This window comes from Pan paniscus, chromosome 12 (genome assembly GCF_029289425.2).
Source record: "Pan paniscus chromosome 12, NHGRI_mPanPan1-v2.0_pri, whole genome shotgun sequence".
Classification (NCBI taxonomy): Eukaryota; Metazoa; Chordata; class Mammalia; order Primates; family Hominidae; genus Pan; species Pan paniscus.
In genome coordinates, this window is record NC_073261.2 from 38,212,580 (window position 1) to 38,235,209 (window position 22,630).

The window sequence follows — 22,630 nt, forward strand, 5'->3', positions numbered from 1 at the left end:
GCTTCATAATCTGCATTGAGATTGTGTAAGTCAAGGTGCTTCATCAATCTGAAAAGATAAACCTCTGCCTCCAGTTCAGGGGAAGTTGGTGGGCATATGAAGTATGCTAGCTTTGCTAAGGGGGATGGGATAACTGCAAGACCGTTCTGCAATGACCCTGGACTGACTTAGTTCTCTCCACTTTCTTGCTTATTTTAAGAGTTCTCAAGTACAATTGTAGAACGTGCTGGAATTGTAACATCCTGAGATAGACAGGAACTGAGCAGAACAACCTACCTGTCCTCTATACCAGTTTCCCATAGAATAGGATGTCCATTAGCACTTTAGCCCTGTGTGTCTTTTTACCCCAGGATACAAAACCCAGAGTGGCTGCTTTCCTGGGTTCCTGCACTGTGGTGCATGTGGGGTACACATAGTCAACTCCATCAGCTCCACATAGCTTTCCTGTGCCTTGGGGGACTGACCCATAATGAGTCCAAGACTTTTGTGTTCCCTTGCTGCTTATCTGTAATAATAAACCCACTTCATGTAACTTGCTGTGGGGGGTGTTCTCTTCCCCCATGCTCAAGTACGTTGGTAACCAGTGCACAGCGAAGCTGCTTCAAACATGTCATTGACATAAAGACAGAACTGCAATGGAGGTTGCTGGAGGTAGGGATAGAGAAAATGGGTGGAGTATTGTTTAAGGGGTATACATATTAATTTTTATAAGATGAAAAGATTTTTACTGATTGTGTCAGTAATAATGGCAGAACATGTGAATATACTTAATGCCACTTCTCTGCACTGTCAAGTATGGTTAAGATAGACAATCTTATATTCTCTGTATCTACTATAGTTAAATAACTAACGTCTTTATTATAGTATTGTTAGCTCAGAAGACATTGCTTTATTTTCTAATTTTCTGAGCAAATGTTCATAAATAACCACTTTGTGATGACATTGTTCACAAATTGTGTGTGTGTGTGTGTGTGTTGTAGACATGGGGTCTCCCTATGTTGCCCAGGCTTGCATCAAATTCTTGGCTTTACATGATCCTGATCCTTTCTCCTTGTTCACTGAAAGTGCTGAGATTACAGGTGTGAGCCCGAGCACCTGGCCAGAAGAAACAGTTTATAAGACATTTCATAGGGAACTTCTTCAAAACGTATATTTCATTGCAGCCACCTCCAAAGCCAATCTCCTAAGCCATGTTTCTGTACACAAGTGCACTTCTCCCTCTGTGATGTCACATCCCCTCAGCATGAAGTCACACAGACACATAGGAGAACAAGGCAAGGAGTCAACCCAACTTTATGAGTGGAAATCACTGCAAAGATCTGGCATTAATAGGGTTTAGGTGTTGCAGCACTTCTCCACTAGCAAAACGCTCTGATTTGTCTTCCTGGATTGTTTTCTCAAAGGTTTCCTAATATTTAATGCTAAAGCTGAGATTAGAAGCTTTTTATCCTGAGTCTAATTGAATGCTATTTCACTCAAAATGTATTGCCTTATGGAGTAGGATAATAAATATTGAATAATGCCTGTTACTACTACCAACAGTCGCTTTAGATCTCCTCTTATCATCCTAAATATCATGACTTAGGAAAAGTGTTTGAAAGGGGGTTTAGACAATATTGATCCTGTTTTCAATATCCTAATACAAGTCAAGCACCCACAAAAGTCAAGAGAATTGTAAGGAAAACATGACTTAATGATGATTAGCCATTTTGGTCACTGTTGAGTGAAGATTAAGAAAAATTCTTAAAAACAAGTAGCTGAAACATTGAGAACGCTCATCAATTCTGGGCTGAGATGTAAAATGGTACAACTACTTTGGAAAACAGTTTGGTGGAGTAGTAAACACTTGCTGTAAGACCCAGTAACTGCACTCCTGGGTACTTGCCTAAAAGAAATAAAGAAATATTCATGCAAAGCCATGTATAATACCATTCATGGTAGCTTTATCCATAATAGCCCAAAGTGGAAACAACCCACATATCTATCAGCAGGTGGTGGGATACATTGTGAAATTACTACACAGTTAAATAGTACCCAAAAGTGAAGAGTAACACATCATGAGGACACAGGGCAACATGAATGAGCCTAGGAAACAATTATGCTGCATGAAAGTCACCAGCCACGAAAGAACACATGCTATATTCCATTTATGTAAAATTCTTAAAAATAAAGTGAAATCTATACTAACAATAAGCTGACCAAGGATGGTCTGTTCTGTGAGGTGGAAAGCAAGTTGATTCCTGAAGAGCAGGACAAAACTTTCTGGAGTTATAGAAATGTTGTGTGTATTGATTTTGGAGGCATTTACATGAGTGTACTTGTTCAACAGTACATTTAAAATCAGAGTATTTGATTGGAATCATTTTTTTCAATAAAATTGGTTAACAGTGAATAGTGAGTAATTGCAAATCCAATTAAGTAATGTTGTCTTCACATCTTTTATTCTTGCAGTGTACTGAAAGCTACATGAGCCAAAAGTTATTTCTGGTAGATAATCTCAGCCTGACACTAAAGAACTGTGTATCTTCTAGCAAGAGCTCACTTTTCTAGGTATTTTTGGATTTTTCCAAGAATTTAAATGTGTTTCATAGGTTAAATCAAAACGGTAGGCTTTTAATACACATTTCTTATTTATATCAACTAAAAGTCTAAGTAATAAAAAGTTATTAAAAATTGGAAAATATTTAAATGCGAGGAAATATTTTTTAAGTTAGGGAAAGAGATCCAACATACCTTATAGTCTTATCGTAAAAACTGTAACACTTTTTACAATGTGTGTTCACTAAATGTGTAGATACACAGATGGATTCCATTTTTATTTTTTCTTATGATTTTTGTGTCTATGTTCATAAGAGATACCAGCCTTTAATATCCTTTTTTTGTTATGTCCTCATTAATTTTTGGACTGGAGGACATTATGACCTCCTACAATAATTCTGAGTATTTTTTTTATTCCCTTGAAAGTTTGTGTAATTTTCATAAGTACCATGTCACTAACCACCAAATTAAATTTGGAGTTTTTTCTGGGTAACTTGTTATTACAGATTTCTTGTTACTTTTGAGGTAAGAGGTAGGCAGGACTTCACTCTGGACCAGATGTGAGGCTGGCCAAAACAGGAATAGGATTCTGAAAACACTTCTCCGTAAGACATACCCACCAGTACCGTGACAGTTTACCATTGCCATAACAACATCCAGAAGTCGCAGCGCCTTGCCATGGCAACACCTGGAAATTGCTGCCCTGCCATGGCAACACCCAGAAGTTGGGGCAACACGACCCATTTTCGAGCTATTTCTCGATAACCCACCCCTTAATTATCACATGATTAAAAGTGGGTATAAATGTGACTGTAAAACTGCACCTGGCTGCTACTCTTGGCCCTCTGCCTATGAATTATGCCTGCTCCACAGGCTTAGTCACAGAGCTGTAACACTGCTTCCCCATCAATAAAGCTGTTTTATTCAATCACCGGCTTACTCTAACGTTCTTTCCTGAGCAAAGCCAAGAACTTGCCTTGCATCAGGATTAAGCCAGCCACTCAACTCTAGAGATGGTGAGAGGCAGCGTTTGATGTGGCAGTGAGACAACAGAAACAGCAGAGAAAGCAAGATAACAAGAGACAGCAAGAGATGGGATTTTGTGAGAAGATGGACATAGCGGTCAGCAATGAGCAGGACAGCTATTGGAGAATTGGGAAGACAGAGATCAGTGAAAGAGGGTGAGACGGTGATCAGTGCTACAGCGATCAAAGCTACAGAGTTGCTAACATTGCAGAGCTGTTAATACTAGCCAAAGGCTGTTTTAAGAGCCATCATCTTTCCTGACAGGCGGTGGAGCCCTGGGGATGGGCAAGTGGCCACAGAGCCACTGCTTCATGCGGGCCAGCCGCTCCGTGCTCCAGTTCCCCCATAGGAGCCCAACCCACCCAAGCTGGGGAGCCTGGAGAGATCTTCACGCAGGCCCCACGTTAGAGACTGCTTGGCACCATTTTGGCTCCTGCACACCTGTAAGTGTCCCCTCTGCCCACCTGCCCTATATTGGAAGATCCAGGGAATAAGGCCTTTGACTCGATAGTCCATTTGAAGTCCTCGATAGCACACCTGACTACATCCTCCTTGCTCCTTCTCTTAGTCATTTCTCCTCTAATGCCATTTTATTTATCCATCAGCCATTTTATTTTATTTTCTGCCCTGATATATGTGTTTGCTTTGCACTTTTGGCTTTGGCTCCCTGCTAATTGTGTTTGTGCAATTGTTTAAGGCAGGACACTTGGATGTAAGAATTCTCCTGTTCTGTTGGCCATAAGAAGCCAGAGTCACATTGTTCTGTGGTCCCAATCAGGCCTTTGGGGCTCACTGTTGGCCACCCCACTGAGGCTCCAGGATTTTCTGCACTGGTCAGCCCCTGGATATTCCAGGGTTTCCTGGCATTTGGTGTGGGGACACTCATAGGCTGATACTCGAGTACTCTGGGTTTTCAGCATTTAGTATTTTTGGCCACTCCCTGGATGCTCCAGGGTTTTCAGCATTGACATTCCTCCTAGGATTGTGGATTGGAGGCGTACCTTATGAGAATCTTGGTTTGCCTTTTCTTGTTTTCTGCCGTAAAGTTACCATTTTTCATAATGGCATTTTGTTTTCTTGTTGTCACTTTATTTATGTTTTTTCTTCTACACTTTACTAAATGAAAATACTGCTTTAAGGCCGGGCACAGTGGCTCACACCTGTAATCCCAGCACTTTCGGAGGCTGAGGTGGGCAGATTGTTTGAGGTCAGGAGTTCAAGACCAGCCTGGCCAACATGGTGAAACCATGTCTCTACTAAAAATGCAAAAAAAAAAGGGCCATAAGTGGTGGTACACGCCTCTAATCCCAGCTACTTGGGAGGCTGAGTCACAAGAATCGCTTGAACCCAGGAGGTGAAAATTGCACCACTTTTGTCAAGTTAGTTGCCAAAAAGTTACTCATTTAGCCTCTCTTTATTTTTTTACTCTAATAGGCTGTGTAATGACTTTCTCCTTTCCATTTACAATATTATGTTTTGTGTCCTTTTTCTTTCCCTCTTCCTATACACCCTTCATCAAGTAGTCACAAGTTCCAATTCAATTCTTTCTTGGTGGTAGTATGGCTCATGAGAAATGCAGACTCTTCTGGGTTTAAGGCCATTCGCCATTTTTATATGTAATACTGTGGAATGTATTGTGACATAATCCTCTGCTTCACAAACTGATCACTGTCAAACATCATCTCCCAAGCAATACAGAATTTTTCTGTTCCTCACTGGTATAATTCACATAGGAGTAGAAATCTCAAGTTTAAATTGTGGATTTGCACCTTACCACTTGCTGTATTCAAGAAGATGAATAACAGTAATACATCAGTAGGGCCAGGTGCAGTGGCTCATGTTTGTAATCCCAGAACTTTGGGAGACCGAGGCAGGCAGATCACCAGAGGTCAGGAGTTCGAGACCAGCCTGACCAACACGGCAAAACTCCGTCTCTACTAAAAACACAAAATTTAGCCGGGTGTGATGGCACACACCTGTAATCCCAGCTACTTGGGAGGCTGAGGGAGGAGAATCGCTTGAACCTGGGAAACGGAGTAAGCCAAGATCATGCAACTGCACTCCAGCCTGGGTGACAGAGCAAGACTCCATCTCAACAACAACAACAAAAAAATCAGTAGCTTTGAATTTTTTTTATTTTTTTTTATTTATTTATTTATTTATTTATTTATTTATTTATTTTTGAGACAGAGTCTCGCTCTGTCGCCCAGGCTGGAGTGCAGTGGCGCGATCTCGCTCACTGCAAGCTCTGCCTCCCGGGTTCATGCCATTCTCCTGCCTCAGCCTCCCAAGTAGCTGGGACTACAGGTGCCCGCCAGCACGCCCAGCTAATTTTTTGTATTTTCAGTAGAGACGGGGTTTCACCGTGTTAGCCGGGATGGTCTTGATAGCTTTGAATTTTAAACATCTATTTGACAAGAAATTTACAGTTCCTTCTCTCTAAAATAATGTAATGATTCTCTCAGGAGTGAGCCTGGTTTGATGCCTCTCTCCCCAACACGATAGAAGTGTGGCACAAATCTTTGAAAAATTCAATTTCCCCGTGGCAACAACAACTACCTGGGACTGAAAACTTCTTCCCTCGCTCTAGTCCTTTCTTCTATACCCACTTCCACCTCATGTGTGACTCATACAATACTAGTCAGGAAAGATTCTGGAAAAAGCAAAGAGACTTCCTTAGAGGTGTCAGAGATTCCTGTACCAGCATCTGTCCATCTCTAGAGGGGGTTGTAAGTATGAGGAAGAGCAGAGCTTGTCAATCTTCTACTTGCTTTCACTCCCACTGTATTTCCTAACAACAGCAACCACAGCAACAGCCATAACATCACAGGACAAACCTCTACTACTTCCAAGGCTTTTATTTCAGTAAATCTGCTCTACCTCTATCTCAGGCAGCTAGAAGTTTTGATACTCATACAAATACTACTGCAGCTTTCTGTTCATAATTGGAAAAGTAGACAAGACTCAGTGTAATGCAGGCATTCCTTATGCCAGTCAGCATTCAGTTTTTGGATCATCATTGCACACATATACCCACCATGTGTCTAATATATATGTAAAAATCCATGAAGCAAGAGTCATAATAGCTAGCATTTGATATTGTATTGTATTTTCCTCTTATATCATCTTCTCCTTTTCGTCCTTAAAAAAAATCTGTTCAAGTCAGTCTAAATTAATTATTGGATGACAAGCAGATAAAATCTTTTATTTCATAACACATTGACCCAATGAATATGTTTCTTTGCAAGACATAGTCCTCACTTCCAAGATAACAAGCCTGACAAAATTATACTGGAGCAAGTCCACAAGTAATGATGGTAGCTTTTCCTTATTGTCAGTCCTGGGGCAAAAATAAGACAAAAGATAACAAGGTAGAATAAAGATTATGTAAGAAAGAAGGACAGCAGCAGGACATGGGAAACTTTCATAGGGTAACATTTTGATAATGGATGATGAGAATTAATGCGTTAGACAGAGATGGGCGGGAATGATTGAAGGTCTGAGCATTTTAGCACAGATTAAGACCAAATCATTAGGATTTTAAGAGTTGTGTACAGTTAGTGAAGAAAAAGCCCTAGAATTTAATTTGACTGTTGATAAAACATTCTTGGATTAGACTGAAGACTCTTTTCTGTGCTAAGTAAGTATATTTATGATAATGATGATGACTGTAGTGCTAAATATTTAATCAATAAAAACAAAATTAATTGCCGCATACATAATGTCCTGAATACTATTGTAAATGTTTTATCTTATTTTCTTTAAACTGTCTACAGCACTGTAAGGTAGGCACCAGTATTGTCACAGTTACACAGATATGGAAACTGAGACACAGGGAAGTTAAGTTACTTGATCAATTCCAAGCAATCGGCAAGCCATGGAGCATCTATGTCAGGGCTGCCAGGACATGTGACTGTAAACAGAAGTTTTTCACTTTTTAACTCAAAGAGGGTATGTGGCTGGGTTAATGGAAAGCTTCAGGACCCTCAGAAAACATTACTAACAAGCAAATGAAAGGTGTATCTGGAAGATTAAATTCTAACAGACTCTTCATTTCCATCAATCCAATAGTGCACTTAGGGAGATGACTGGGCATATTGAGGATAGGAAGAGAGAAATGAAAACACAGCCTTTTATATTGTTCTTAACAGGCTTGTGCCAAACATCATCTGGGTGAATTTAGGTGATTGAGGAGAAGAAAGACATAGGAATGAAATTCTCTGAGCACAAAGGAGGAGTTCTACACTCAGACTGAGCCAACAGACTTTTCTGACCTGACAACCAGGGCGGTGCAGGATGTTCAGTGCAGAGAGGAAGAAACAGGTGGTCTCTGCAGCTGGGAGCTTAGCTCCCACCCAGCTGCTTTGCATGTCCCTCCCAGCTGCCCTACCTTCCAGAGCCCATATCAATGCCTGGGTCAGAGCTCTGGGGAGGAACTGCTCAATTAGGACCCAGACGGAACCATGGAAGCCCCAGCGCAGCTTCTCTTCCTCCTGCTACTCTGGCTCCCAGGTGAGGGGAATATGAGGTTTCTTTGCACATCAGTGAAAACTCCTGCCACCTCTGCTCAGCGAGAAATATAATTAAAATTCAAAGTAGATCAACAATTTTGGCTCTACTCAAAGACAGTGGGTTTGATTTTGATTACATGAGTGCATTTCTGTTTTATTTCCAATTTCAGATACCACCAGAGAAATTGTGTTGACACAGTCTCCAGCCACCCTGTCTTTGTCTCCAGGGGAAAAAGCCACCCTCTCCTGCAGGGCCAGTCAGAGTGTTAGCAGCTACTTAGCCTGGTACCAGCAGAAACCTGGCCAGGCTCCCAGGCTCCTCATCTATGATGCATCCAACAGGGCTACTGGCATCCCAGCCAGGTTCAGTGGCAGTGGGTCTGGGACAGACTTCACTCTCACCATCAGCAGCCTAGAGCCTGAAGATTTTGCAGTTTATTACTGTCAGCAGCGTAGCAACTGGCATCCCACAGTGATTCCACATGAAACAAAAACCCCAACAAGACCATCAGTGTTTACTAGATTATTATACCAGCTGCTTCCTTTACAGACAGCTAGTGGGGTGGCCACTCAGTGTTAGCATCTCAGCTCTATTTGGCCATTTTGGAGTTCAAGTTGTCAAGTCCAAAATTACTTATGTTAGTCCATTGCATCATACCATTTCAGTGTGGCTATTATGTTCAACTAAATGCATTTTAGAAGGCATCTCTGTTTATGGCATCACAAAGAGTTCAATAAATCTTATGTGCAAAAATAAACAACAAACACACATTTAAATATAAAGCTGAAGTATCAAAACTATTTCAGCACTCTGAAAATTGGTGAAGTATAAAATAATTAAGGATGCATATTCTTTGTAGAAAAAAAAAGTACCAGTGCTTTGAGTAAGGACAGAAAATGTCTGTAGCCTTTTGCCTGTGACAGCACCCTTCTACCCCCAGCTCAATCAGCATGAATTACAGAACTGGAGTTTTACCAATATAAGCCTAGCAAAAAAAACTAGCAGCTTGCTGCCAAAGGGGGTGGACTTGAGTAAAGCCAAGGAGTGGAAAAAAAATTCTTCAGTGTTTCCAGCTAAACATGCAGAACTCCATAGGAAATGAACAGAAAAATCTCACAGCTTTACAAGTCCAAGATGATGACCTGTTTGAGGCAAGTAGTACATCTGCTGATAGTAAATAGCAGATTCCTGGATAAGATAGACCCATATTGCTGAAATAATCTCTGCACACATTCCTAGTGACCTAGAAGATATAGATATGAGTGATAAGAACAAGGAGTTTCTGGTGCAAAGTAAAACCAGAAGGAGGTAAGAACTAGCTGCATTTTGCATGCAGTTTGCTTTTTAAACTACACACAGATGGGTTGACAGAAGATAGATTTATAACCTCCAGATATTTGAGCAAAACGTCTCAAATCATTGGTGACCACTTCACTATGCAGATACATGTGCAGTTCCTATAAATTCAAACTAAATATTAATATTAAGAATAAAAGGAAGCAGAGATATCAGTGATCAAACACCACGTGAGATAGATTTTTCAATATCATGCAATGAACATGCATTTAATACATCTAATCCACTTAACATTATAGCTCAGCCTATCCTATCCTAAATGTGCTGAAAACACTTACATTAGCTTACACTTGGGCAACATTATCTTACACAAAGCTTATCTTCCAATAAAGTGTTGAATACCTCATGTCATTTATTGAATACTATATTGAAAGAGAAAATAGAATAGTTGTATAAATACTAGAATTTCTATTTCTACTTGAATGCATATCACCTTCATACCATCTGAAAGTCAAAAAGTTATAACTCCAAGCATCATAAGTCAGGTACTATCAGTAAGTTCACCCAAGTAACTAAGAAGAAAATTAAAAAATGATCAGAAAAACAAAACAAATTCCAGGCCTGACATGGTGGCTCAAGCCTGTAATCCCAGTACTTTGGGAGGCTGATGCAGAAGGATCACTGGATGCCAGGAGTTCGAGACCAGGCTGGGTGGGCAAAATATCTTACAATTTAAAAAAAAAAAAAATAGCAGAGAGTAATGGCATGCACCTATAGTCCCAGCTACTCAGGAGGATGAAGCTGGAGAACCACTGGACCCCAAGAGGTTGAGGCTGCAGCAAGCTATGATCACACCACCATACTCCAGCCTGGGTGAAAGAGTAAGACCCTATTTCTAAAAAATTAAAATTAAAATTAAAAAACCCATAATCTAAAGAGAGGTACCGTATTATCAAAAATGTAAAATTTTCAGTTTAACAGCTCCTGGGAAAAAAACGAGAAGAATGACCAATATTAAAGGAACAAAAATAAAGCAACTACAATAATGACAACAAAAAATAGTCAACGAAAGCTGATTCTAACTTGCCGTAATTATCAGATTTAGTAAAGACTACAAAGATTTTCAAATAATTATTTTTAAAACTATGATCATTGACATAAAAAAGAAAATATTAAGAAGATTCGGCAAGTAGGGCCTCAAGAAAAGACATGGAAAATATAAAAAATGACCAAATTGGAACTCTAGAAATGAAAAGTAAAATAATCCAATTTAAATACGTATTAGCTAGGTCTAATAGCAATTTGAGATGGCAGAATAATCAGTTAACTTGAAAATAAAGGAATAGAACTTGTTGAGTCTAAATAAAATGTTTAAAAAAAAGGAGGAAGACATCAGAGATTTATAGCTCAGAGTGAAGGATACCAACAAAAGTATAATGAGAGTCACAAAGGAGGAGAGACAGAGAAAGTGGCTGAAAAAAAAAAATCCTTGGAGAAATAATGACAAAAACTTTTCAAAAGTAATAAAAAATATTCTTAGATGAAAAAATTCAATAAAACCCTTTTAGATAATAGAAATTAATAACTGAACACATTATATTAAAATGTTGAAAGACAGAAAATCTTCACTTCATCAAGAATGAAAGGCCATTCGCCATTTTTAAATGTAGTACTGTGGAAAGTATTGTGACATAAGCCTCTGCTTCACAAACTGATCACTGTCAAACATCATCTCCCAACCAATACACAGAAACAACATATTGCTATTGGCTAAGTTTTCATTAGGACCAATAGAGATTAGAAGCAGTGAAATGACATATTTAGATGCTGAAAGGAGAAAAAAGTCTACTAGGAATTCTATATCCAGTGAAAATACCTTCACATCTAAAGAAAAAGCAAAAAAAAATTTCTTTGATAAAAAAGTACATTCATTCATAGCAGCTATGTCTTATAAGACATTTGAGAGAAAATCCTTCAGAATCCCAGGAAATGACATCAGACAGGACCTTGAGTCCACTGGAAGAAATGAAGGCCTCAAACATTGTAAGGAACAATACCAAGGCTAAAAAGAGAAAAATACACTTAATGCTATTTATGTGAAGTTCAAGACAGGAAAACCTAAGTGATTGTGTTAGATGTCAGAATAACAGTTACTATGGCTGGGTGGGAAGGGTGAAAACTGACAAAGATTGTCCATGAGGGAAGCACAAGAGTATGTGAAATATTCTATCATTCCACCTAGACAATGAATTACACATAAACTTTATTCAGTTGCACATTCAAGATTTGTGCACTTTACCCTGGCTACTTTATCAATTGAAATAAAACTTAAAAAAAACAAACCTAGACTCTTTCCCACTTACCAGTAATCACAGCCAAGAGCCCAGACTAATTTGAAATATTATTATTATTATCAACACTTTTTTACCCTATCTTGACACTTACACTTCGTATTCATCTACAGTTTCACAGCTCCACCTCTGGCCCATTCTTTTGGAAGACCCCATAGCATAGGTCAGGTAACAACTATAGAAGACGCATAAATGACAAGATTGATGAGTGTTTAGCAGAAAAAAACTTGTATGTATCACAGACTGTCTTATGCAGAGTGTACAATACATGTGAGTAGAGTCCCTCTAGCACAGAAAAGAAGTGTGAACTAGACCTTCAGAATATGGTCCAGTTTTTAGAGTTCATCAGATCATCAGATGAACACAGATCAAGGTGTCCTCTCATCTGGGTATGAGAAAGTGAAATGACTGCAGGTTCCCACCAGATCAGTGGCCTATGGCTTTAGAGACATGTACATGAAACTCACATTTCTTCATATCCACAGTCACTTCCTGGCTTCAGCCATAGGAATGACGGCCTGGCTTTCCAGTTATTTAGGAACTCTGCACACAGGCTGTCAGTTACTAAAATGAAAATTAAAAACAATGACTTTGGTTAAATATGTATCAGTAGTTACATTCTGGAGGGAAAAATGAGCAGAGGGAATATATTTTAATACCAAATGAAAAGTCACAACCTTGTGACTCCTTTCTTTTCCCATATGATTCATTACGCTTGTGCTGAAACTTCAGACTATCAAATGAGCCCCATATGTTCATCCCTAAAGCTTTGTCCTTGTCCAACCTGAACCCACATTTGGGCCATCCACTGGCATCCGAGTACACTTGTGAGGTGATCACTGTCCAGACAGGATTGCTGGGGCGACTCAACAGGCAGCTCCATGCTGAGTCTCCCCTCGAACTCCCAGCATCACTGACCCTGAAGGAGTGTCCCCCTGTCCTCCACAGCACCCAGAGCACAGCCTGCCCTGCCATGATTTCACTGCCCAACTCAAAACCTCATCATAGATTCCACCTGCTCAGAGACAAAGTCAGGTCCCAGGCAGAGGCAGGTGTGGGGGCCTAAGAGAAACCATTTTTTCATCAATTTTCCTATTAGGAATTCCCAGGAATTTATAAGCTGAATTTCTGTACATAGTTACCATCTTAAAAAATAAAAGCTATTTGTATTGTGAGAAACATGAAACATGGAAAATAATTAAATCTCACAAGAGCACCATCTAGTCAGAGACTCCAAATTCAACTAATCCAATTCTGAGCTCCCTGCCTTATGGTCCATCTCCATGGTGTCTGTGTGCTCCACCCTTATAAAATATATGTTCAAATAATTATTTTAACCTATAATAAAAGACTTAAAAAGGAATTTGTAAAGACAATGATTCAACAAATAGAGGCTCTCAAAAAGAGACAAAACTATGAAAACAGACCTACTGGGAATCCAAAAAATGAAAGGTACAACAACTCAATTGAAAAATGTATTAGATAGACTCAACAGCAATTTAACATGACACGAGAGTCAGTGATCTGAAAAAGAAGTCAATAGAAATGACCTCATATAAAGAAGGGAAAAATTATAAAGAAGAATGAATAAAACCTCAGACATTATAGGTCCCTGTGAACAATACCAACAAATTTGTATTAGGAATCACAAAGGAGAAGACAGGAAGAGGCTAAAAACTGTGTTCTCATCTTTACGCCCATGTGTACCCCATGTTTAGCTCCCGCTTATAAGTGAGAACATGTGGTATTTGGTTTTTTGTTTCTGCATTAGTTCACTTAGGAAAATGACCTCCAGCTGCATCCAAGTTTCTGCAGGACCTTGATTTTCTTCTTATTTATGGCTGCATAGGATTCCATGGTGTATCTATACACAGTTTTTTTTTTTATCCAATCCACGGTTGATGGGCACAATAGACACTGGGAACTACTAGAGGGGAGACAAAGGGAGGAAAGGCAGAGGCTGAAAAAATACCTATGGGGTACAGTGCTCACTACCTGTTTAATAAGTTCAGTCATACCCCAAATTCCAGCATCATGCAAAATAACTTTGTAACATATCTGTACATGTATGCTCTGATTTTAAAATAAAAATTGAAAAAGAAAAAAATGGAGAAATAATGAAAAATATTTTTCACAGTGATGAAACACCTCAATCTATACATGAAAGAAACTCAGTGAAACCCTTTTAGGATAAGCACAGTACAATTCATAACTATACACATTATAGTACCAGTGTTGAAAGACAAAGACCCAGAGAATTTGAAATGCATCACTAAAATACCGACTTACTTTATACTAAGAAGCAATATTAAAATCATTGGCTAAATTTTCATCATTACAAATGGAGGTGAGAAGACAGTGGAATGATATTTTTAAATACTGAGGGAGAAAAGTCAGCCACAAATTCTATATCCAGAAAAACAATCATTTAAATATAAAAGCAAGGTAGAAATATTCCTTCATACACAAAGATTAATTCATTAATAGCATATATGCCTTGTAAGAGATTCAAGAGAAAATTCTTCAGAATAACAGAAAATGACAGCAGACAGCAATTCAAATTGACAAGAAGGAATCAAGGCCTCAAAAAATGAAAAAAATTAGAAAGAAGCTACAAAAAATGTTTACTTTACCTGATATAAAGATTAAGTCCATGAATAAAACAATTATAATATATGTCAGAATATCATTTACATTGATTGTGTTTTGAGCAGCAGTTTTTGACTGGGAAGGTGCATAATGAAAGCAGCGAGAGAATTGGAAACCTTCTGTATTTCGATGTGGATCATGATATGAAATGATCTGGATCTTGACATTCATTTGCACCCTTAAGAGTTGCACCCTTTGCACTGTGTGTTTTACCTTAGATAAAATAAAATAAAATAAAATAAACAAACCTAGACTCTTTTAAATAAACCTAAACAAAGAAATAAGAATCATCAAATATTTATGAAAGATCAAGCTTATTAAAAAGAAACATAAAACATGCCCGAGAAAGTCCTAAAGAACTAGAAGTCTAGTAGAGGAAACAGCAGGAAAATCTAAATACGTCCCTTCTGCCACTCAGGCAACACAGATTTTACCTCTATTGATTTCCTTAAAAACATAAAATATATTTATGTCATTTTGCTCACAAGAGACGCCCCCACCTTCTCCTTGGCTCTTTCCACCCCACTGCACCCACCAGGGGATTTGCATACTGTCCCCTAGGGAGGACTTTCCTTGTGAGTCTGAGATAAAGGCTCAGCTCTACCCTTGCCTTGACTGATCAGGACTCCTCAGTTCACCTTCTCACAGTGAGGCTCCCTGCTCAGCTCCTGGGGCTGCTAATGCTCTGGGTCCCTGGTAAGGGCAGAAGGGAAATGAGGGAGGATGATGGGGTGGGAGGGTGAACTCTGTGGATCCCGCCACCTCCCATGTGTGTCCTGTCCTCATGTTAGATGTGTCTTGTCCTCCAGGATGGGGCATATGATGTCTAGATCTGTGAGAGTGAGGAAGATTCCAGAAGGAGCAAGGACATGTACTTTAATGAAAGCTGTGACACAGAAAGAGGGGGATGGGATAGGTGACTTCTAGAGGCCAGTTTTGCCTTGCAAATATTGGTTCTTTTTAAACCTGTATGTTTTGGGAGGATTAATCAAAATCACACACACAAAAATAATTGAGCAAAACATAAATAACAGACAGAAAATGATTAAAATGACTCCCAATGTTTGCACATAACCTTGCACTTCTCTCTCATTATTTCATGATCCAATGGAGATGCTGCGAAGACCCAACCTCCACTCTCCCTGCCCATCACCCCTGGAGAGCCAGCCTCCATCTCCTGCAGGTCTAGTCACAGCCCCCTTCACAGTAATGGATACATCTATTTCAATTGGTACCTACAGAAGCCAGGCCAGCCTCCTTGGCTCCCAATCTATTTGGTTTCCAATCACGACCCTGGAGTCCCAGACAAGTTCAGTGGCAGTGGGTCGGGGACAGATTTCATGCTAAAATCAGGAGGATGGATGCTGAGGATGTTGGGGTTTATTGCTGCCAGCAAAGTACACATTATCCTCCCACAATGGTAGAGTCTTGAACACAAACCTCCCCACTTGCTGTGGCCTAGCTGCCCAGATGTGTTGTTTCTGTGGAGAGCAGGCACTGTGGATTCTCTTAGATGCCTAAAGAAGAAGATGTTGGAGAACTCAGAGGACTTGGTGCAGCTGAGGGCTCATGACCATAAATTTCTCGGCTACACCTCAGGCACCACATTTTAAGGTCCCGTCAGCTGCGCAGCCTTTGCATGACAGAGTCTGCAGTATGGAGGAGGTCCACGTGCCCTCTGAGCAATGAGACACAAGAGAAGAGAAGGCTCAATGAGAGCTCATTCTAATCCTCTCTTCCTTCCCTACGTTCATTCATCAACTAAATTCATTCTGCATAACAGGCACCTAATTGAGACTGATTACTGGCAACACAGAACTAACACATTCTTTTGATTTGGTTTAGCAGTTACCAGAGTACATGTACATTGATAAGATTTGGTGATATTAAATCAGTTTCCCTCCCCTCCTCCACCTCCCCCCCTCTACTTTTTGTAAGGCAGACCCTTGACCAGAACAGCAGCAAGCACTGTATTTTATCCTACTTTTTTCAGGGAGAACCCAAATAAAACTCTTCACAGTCTAGATTTTTTAATTACTGGATATGTTGTGGCAAATGTATGCAAAAATAAAGACCTAGTTGCTAAAGTGTTTGCACAGTCTCACTCACAGCATATCGAAGTACAAAAGTAGCTTTCTGAACTCCAAAGCTGGGTTTCAAAAATAAGGACAAAGTTCGAAAGAATAAAGGAACATATGTATGTTATTTAAACAGAATTTGAATGAATACAAGATAATATATAAGCTAACTTTTTACCCCATGAAAAATTACAATGTGAAGACTTTGAGCAGAGGGCAGCAAGTGAGAGACTGGTGGGTTGTGTTTGAGATATGAACCCAGATGGAAGTTCTCACGTATTTCCTGGGAAGAATCACAGAGTTGAGAAGCGCCTGCCTGGCTTTCAAGGCAGTAACAATCTCAACAGAGTCATGTTATCAAATGGAAATGGCACATTCTTGATCAGGCTTAGTCAGGACCCCACAGGATCTGTGGCTCCATGAACAAATGGAGAGGTTGTTGAAGGGACCAAATGACTTGTAGGTGATAATTTGGATTTTCATTTACCCATGTCGAGCCCAAGATTCAGAGATTTCCATATGGCAGGAGTCACTGATGGCTGAGGAAAACACAAACTGACAGGTCCACTAGGTGTGGCCACCATTCAGCCAATGGATGGCCACTTTTTTAACTGAAACTTAGCATGGGATTTCAACCCAGTGGGTCAAACTACATTCAGTGGTAATGGCCATGCAGGCTGTTCCAACATCGTACCATGCCACATTTCCACTAAATCATGGGCCATTGCCAACAGCCTCAACATCTGTTCAGGAAAATGGCAACTGAGAGACTGGAGTTTTAAAGAATCCCTGGTGTGGAGGAAAGGACTATGGCCACAGCTTTCCACCTGCAGGAAAAAGAGATACGATGCTCAATTGGATGCCGGGACTACCAAGGTCACCCTTGAGAGGAACTTATGTCATATTTTTGGATACCCAATGACACTTCACACTGACCAAGGAGCATCTTTCACTGCCCAAGCAACATGACAATAGGCACACTCTCATGGAACACGATGAACTTTCCATGCACCCTGCATCCACAGGCCAATGAATCTAGTGAATGCTAGAACAATGGACTCACACAGCAACATCTAGAAAGGACATCTAGAAAGTCTGCTAATGGGGTGGTACCCCATCTTACTAGAGCAATATGGGCATTAAATATCGCACTCCAGAACAAGGGAAATATTGAATGTTAAGGAACATAATGCTGAGTGGAAGCGAAGGTAGACCAGGCAGTCTCTTTATTAGTCTGGACCTGTGAAAGCTATTTCAGTGTTCCTAACCATTCTTTTTTTTTTTTTTCCTTTAGAATGCATGCCCTGGGGTGATTTTCAATTCAGGCCATCATCTTACCCCAGACAGGCCCCCTAACTCTAATATGGGGATTGTGTTTCCTCTAAATGCCTCTTTTCTACAAGATCCCACAGGATGGATGACAAGACTAAGAAATATCAGGGAGCTAGGGGCCCTCTTCTGGTGCCAGGTCCATCTTCCTTTAGTGTTGGCGATATTATGAAATATGTCAAGTTTTTACAGGGCATAATCTCCCTTCCTGCAGTGGATAATCAGGACTGAAATGTCTGGGTCAAGTGACAAAGGAAATGGATTGTTCACAGAGCAAGGACAGCCAGGCCGCATTCTTACACCAACACAGCCTAACCCTTGTAGATGGGTAGGAGACACCTGAGACCCTGGGATGGGTGAGAGATGATGCACTAACTTGTCACACTGCATTTTGGCAAGAATGAGGCAGCAAAGGCCTAGAAGCATAACATCTTTGTTAGCTTCTTGCAAGTCACCAAGTGTAATCTTTCAAAATACTGAATCTGCCATTCTTGACCTCATTCTGTCACTAACTAGAGGTTTCCTTTCACTCTACTGAAGGTAAATGACGCCAACATTCCTGATACCATGGTGTACATCAACAGGACCCGAGCACTGGCCTACCAACTGAGGATGTGACACCTACCACATGGGAGAAAACTGGAGGCCCCCCGTTTAACTAAATTGACTCTGTGGCAAATGTCATGACCACAACTAAAAAAAACATTGGTGGACTGATATTTTGATGCACCATATTTCTTTGATTGCATAGATAAGAAATGTCCCAATGGCAAAGACAAAAACAAGGAGAGGACTAATGCTACCCTCTGTCTATGAACAATATTGTCTGAGAAAAACTTTGCTCCTTCAACTCTGCCATCAGTGAGACTTGGCTAATGAACACACCAATACCTGCATAACCATGACTGGGTGATTAAACAATAAAATGGGAGAAAGGGGGCTGTATGCACCCAAGGGCTACATATTTCTCTGTGAATGGTCTGGGAGTGAACAAAATGCAGGATGTGTGATGCCATCTCTGGATAACTGTGGGATGGTGAGATTCTGCATGTTGGGCATGCTGGGGTTGTCTCTGGATATTACTCCTTGGAATTAGGTGAACCATTGAGCCTGCAGCCCAAAGCTGTACCTCAGACTTACTAGGGACCTGCCAGAAGGTATAACAGATTATGGGTTTATGTCTTTTGTGATATTTTTGGTACTATGTATAGGAGTCAGTGCTCATGTAAAAAAGAGAAATTATAAGAAACGTGTCCCTGACCATGGCAGATATTGCTCCTCCTCCATAGCCACTGCCTTGGTAGCCCAGCAGACAACCGTTAACTCCATCGGGATGGATGTTTTAGATAACAGTGTTGCTCTAGACTTTTTTAAAATCCCAACTGGGAGGATTGTATACAATTTCCAACACTTCCTGTTGTACCTGGACAAACACCTCAGGTATCCTAGAAATTCAAGTAGAGGAGATCTGGAAACAGGCTCGTAATTGAAGAAAATGGGCCTACCTGAAGGATTCTTCTTTCACCCATTTAGCAACTTCTTCTGTGGATCATGGGATCCTGGGCTACATAACTGCCTCAGTTGGGCCTGATCATCCTGCCTCTGGTAGTAGTTTTCTTTGGCCCAGTGAAATCTATTCTGGCTCTGGCTCAATGATGTTGCTTTGACATTGTGTTCGTCAAGGGGCTTCATCAGTCAAACAAGACACACCTCTGCCACCAGTTCAGGGTTATTAGTAGGCATATAAAATGGAATGGCTTTCTAATGGGGGTGTCTGGGTTGGGGGTGACTCCAGTACAGTCCTCTAATGGTTCTCGACTCAGTTAGTTCTCCCCACTCTCTTTCTTACACTTCTCAAGAACAACTGTAGAATGTGCTGGAAATGTAACATTCTGAAATAGGGAGAGACTGGTCAGAAGAGCCTGCCCCTGTTCCAGCTTCTCCTAGTACTGTCCTCCAGTACTTTAGTCCTCCAGTACTTTAGCTCCATGTGTCCTGTGACACCAGGATTAAAAACCCAGAGCATCTTCTTTCTGGGGTTGCTGAGTTATGGTCCAAGTGGGGTACACACGGTCAAGATTCCATCAGACCCACATGCCTGTGCCTCAGGGGACAGACCCACAATACATCCTAGGCTTCTGCAGTCCCTTGCTGGCCACCTATAAATACTACACCAGATTCTTGTAACTTGTTGTGTATGATTGTTCTGTCTCCCTGGACTCTGATAAGTTGGTAACCAGGGCACAGTGAACCTGCTTCAGAGTAGTCACTGTCATAGAGACAGAACTTGAATGGAGGTTGCCAGGAACTGGAAGCAGGGGAAATGGGGAGAGGGTTATCATTTAATTGAAATAGAGTTTCAGTTTTAGAAGATGGAAAGAGTTCTGGAGATTGCTATTATTGATGATAGCACAACAATGTGACTCACTTAATGCCATTTCCCTGTACACTTAAAAATGGCTAAGATGGGCAATGTTATGTTCTCTATATTTACCATAGTTGAAAAACTTAGCATTTTTATTATGATATTGATGGATTATAAGACATCATTCTATTTTCTAGTTTTCTGAGCAAATGTTAATAAATAATCTCTTATAGATGTCATTGTTCACACCACATCTTACCAAACATTCTTTTTTTTCTACAGACGGGGGGATCTCCCTATGTTTTCCAGGCTGGTCTTGGACTCCTGGCTTTCAGTTGTCCTCCATCCTTGACTTCGCAAACATCTAGGATAATGGGCATAAGCCCCTGCACCTTGCCTTAACTAACAATTTATCAGCTTTAACAGGGAACTTCCTTGAAAATGTATATTCCATTGCAGGCACCTCTAAGGCCAGACAATCTCCTAAGCCATATTTCTGTACCCAAGTGCACTGCTCCCTCTGTGATGTCACATGCCCTCAGAATGAAGTCCCATAAGGAGAACAAGGCAAGGAGGCCACCAAATGATCTGAGTGGAAATTATTGTGAAGGCCTGGCATTAAAAGAGCATCAGTGTTGCAGTTTTTCTTGACTAGCAAAACACTCTCTGACTTATTTTCCTGGATGTTTTTTTTTTTTCCTTAAACTTTTCCTAATATTGAATACTAGGGTTGAGATGAGAACCTTTCTATCCTAAGTCTAGTTAAGCACTATTTCATTGAAGACATATTGCCTTATGGAGTACGATATTAATAAATGTTGAAAACACTTATTACTACTCCCAACACACCTTGTATATATCCTGTTACCATCTTAAATATTATGGCTTGATAAAATTATTTGAAAAGGAGCTTGGATGGCATTGATTCTATTCTCAATATCCTGAAACACATCAACCACCAAAATTGACAAGAAAATAGTCAGAAAAACATAGCTTAATAATCACTAGCTATTCTGGTTACTGTTGAGAGACAATTAGGTGAAATCTTAAAAAAAAATCAAAACAGCAGTTGGAGGGTGTGGAGCTATAATAAGTTATTGGTGGACATGTAAAATGTTTCAGCCACTTTGGAAAAAGTTGAACAGAGTATTAAACACTTACTGTAAGACCCAGCAACTACACACCTATGTATTAGCCCAAAAGAAATAAAGAGATATGTTCATACAAAGTCTTGTTCAAGAACATTCATAGCAGCTTTATCCGTAATAGCCCAAAGTGGAAACAACTTACATGGCAATCAACAGGTGAAAGGATCCATTATAAAATTACCAAACAGTTAAATAACACTCAAAAATAAAAAGGAGCACATAACTGGAACACATGACATCTCAATGAATCTGAGAAGCAGTTATGCTGCACAAAATTCACCAGATGCAAAAGAGCACATGCTATATTTCATTTATATGAAACCCTTAAAAAGAAATTGGAATCTGCACTGACAATAAGCAGATCAAGAATTCCCTGATCTGTGTGGTGGAAAGCAAGTGGATTCCAAAAGAGTGGGTCAAAACTTTTGGGAGTTATAGAAATGTTCTATGTCTGGATTTTGGAGGTGGTTCTACAGATGTATTTATTTGTGACAGTTCATTGACAGTGTATTTTATTGTAATTATTTTTTTCAGTAAACTTAGTTAACAGGGAACAAAGTAAGTGCAAGACCAACTGGGTAATGTTGTCTTTGCATCTTCTATCTGTAGTGTACTGAAAATTGTATGAGCCAGAATATCTGAGAGAAAATCTCAGCTCTGAAACAAGAACTGTGTAGCTCTTGGCAAGATCTCTCTTTTCTAAGGAGTTTGGATTTTTCTTCTATAGAATGAGAATTTAAATACCCTTCATAGATTAAATCAAAATGGTAGGCTTTTAATACACATTCATTATTCATTTCAACTAAAAGTCTAAACAAAACAAAAAGTCATACAAAAATAAAAATAATATTTAAATAAGATGAAATGTTCTTTTAAAAGTTAGGAAAATGGAACTGTCACATCTTCTGTTTCTTATCAGTTTTTTAGAACTTGTAATTACATATCAAGTGTTCTTAGCAAAAAACTGTAATAAACTTAACCATGTGTGTTCACAAACGTATAGCTATAAAAATGATTATATTTTCCTTCTTTCCCTATTTTTCAGAATATTTGTGTTTATGCTCACAAGAGATACCAGCATTTAATTTCTCCATTTGTTAGGTCCTTGTTTGTTTTTGGACTGGAGTATATGGTGATCTCATATGATAAGTTTGGGAGTATTTATTCTTTTTGAATCTCTTGAAAATTTGTGTAATTTTGATAAGGTATCAAGACACTAGTCAGGCAGACATAAAATTGGAAATTTCGTTCTGGGTAAATTTATAATACAAATTTATTGTTACTTCTGTCAAGCTAGTTGCCATAAAAATACTCAGAATATCCATCTTTTGTATTTTT

The 22,630-nt window shown here is 39.7% G+C and overlaps 1 protein-coding gene and 1 gene segment (V, D, J or C); both read left to right on the top strand.

Annotated features, from left to right (window-relative positions):
- Nucleotides 1-22,630, top strand: part of LOC100967682 (uncharacterized) — a 292,562-nt gene that overhangs the window by 64,581 nt on the left and 205,351 nt on the right. The window lies entirely within an intron of this gene.
- Nucleotides 7,994-8,655, top strand: LOC134728663 (immunoglobulin kappa variable 3-11-like). The segment is given in 2 exon segments: nucleotides 7,994-8,076; nucleotides 8,246-8,655. Coding segments are annotated over 2 exon segments (459 nt in total).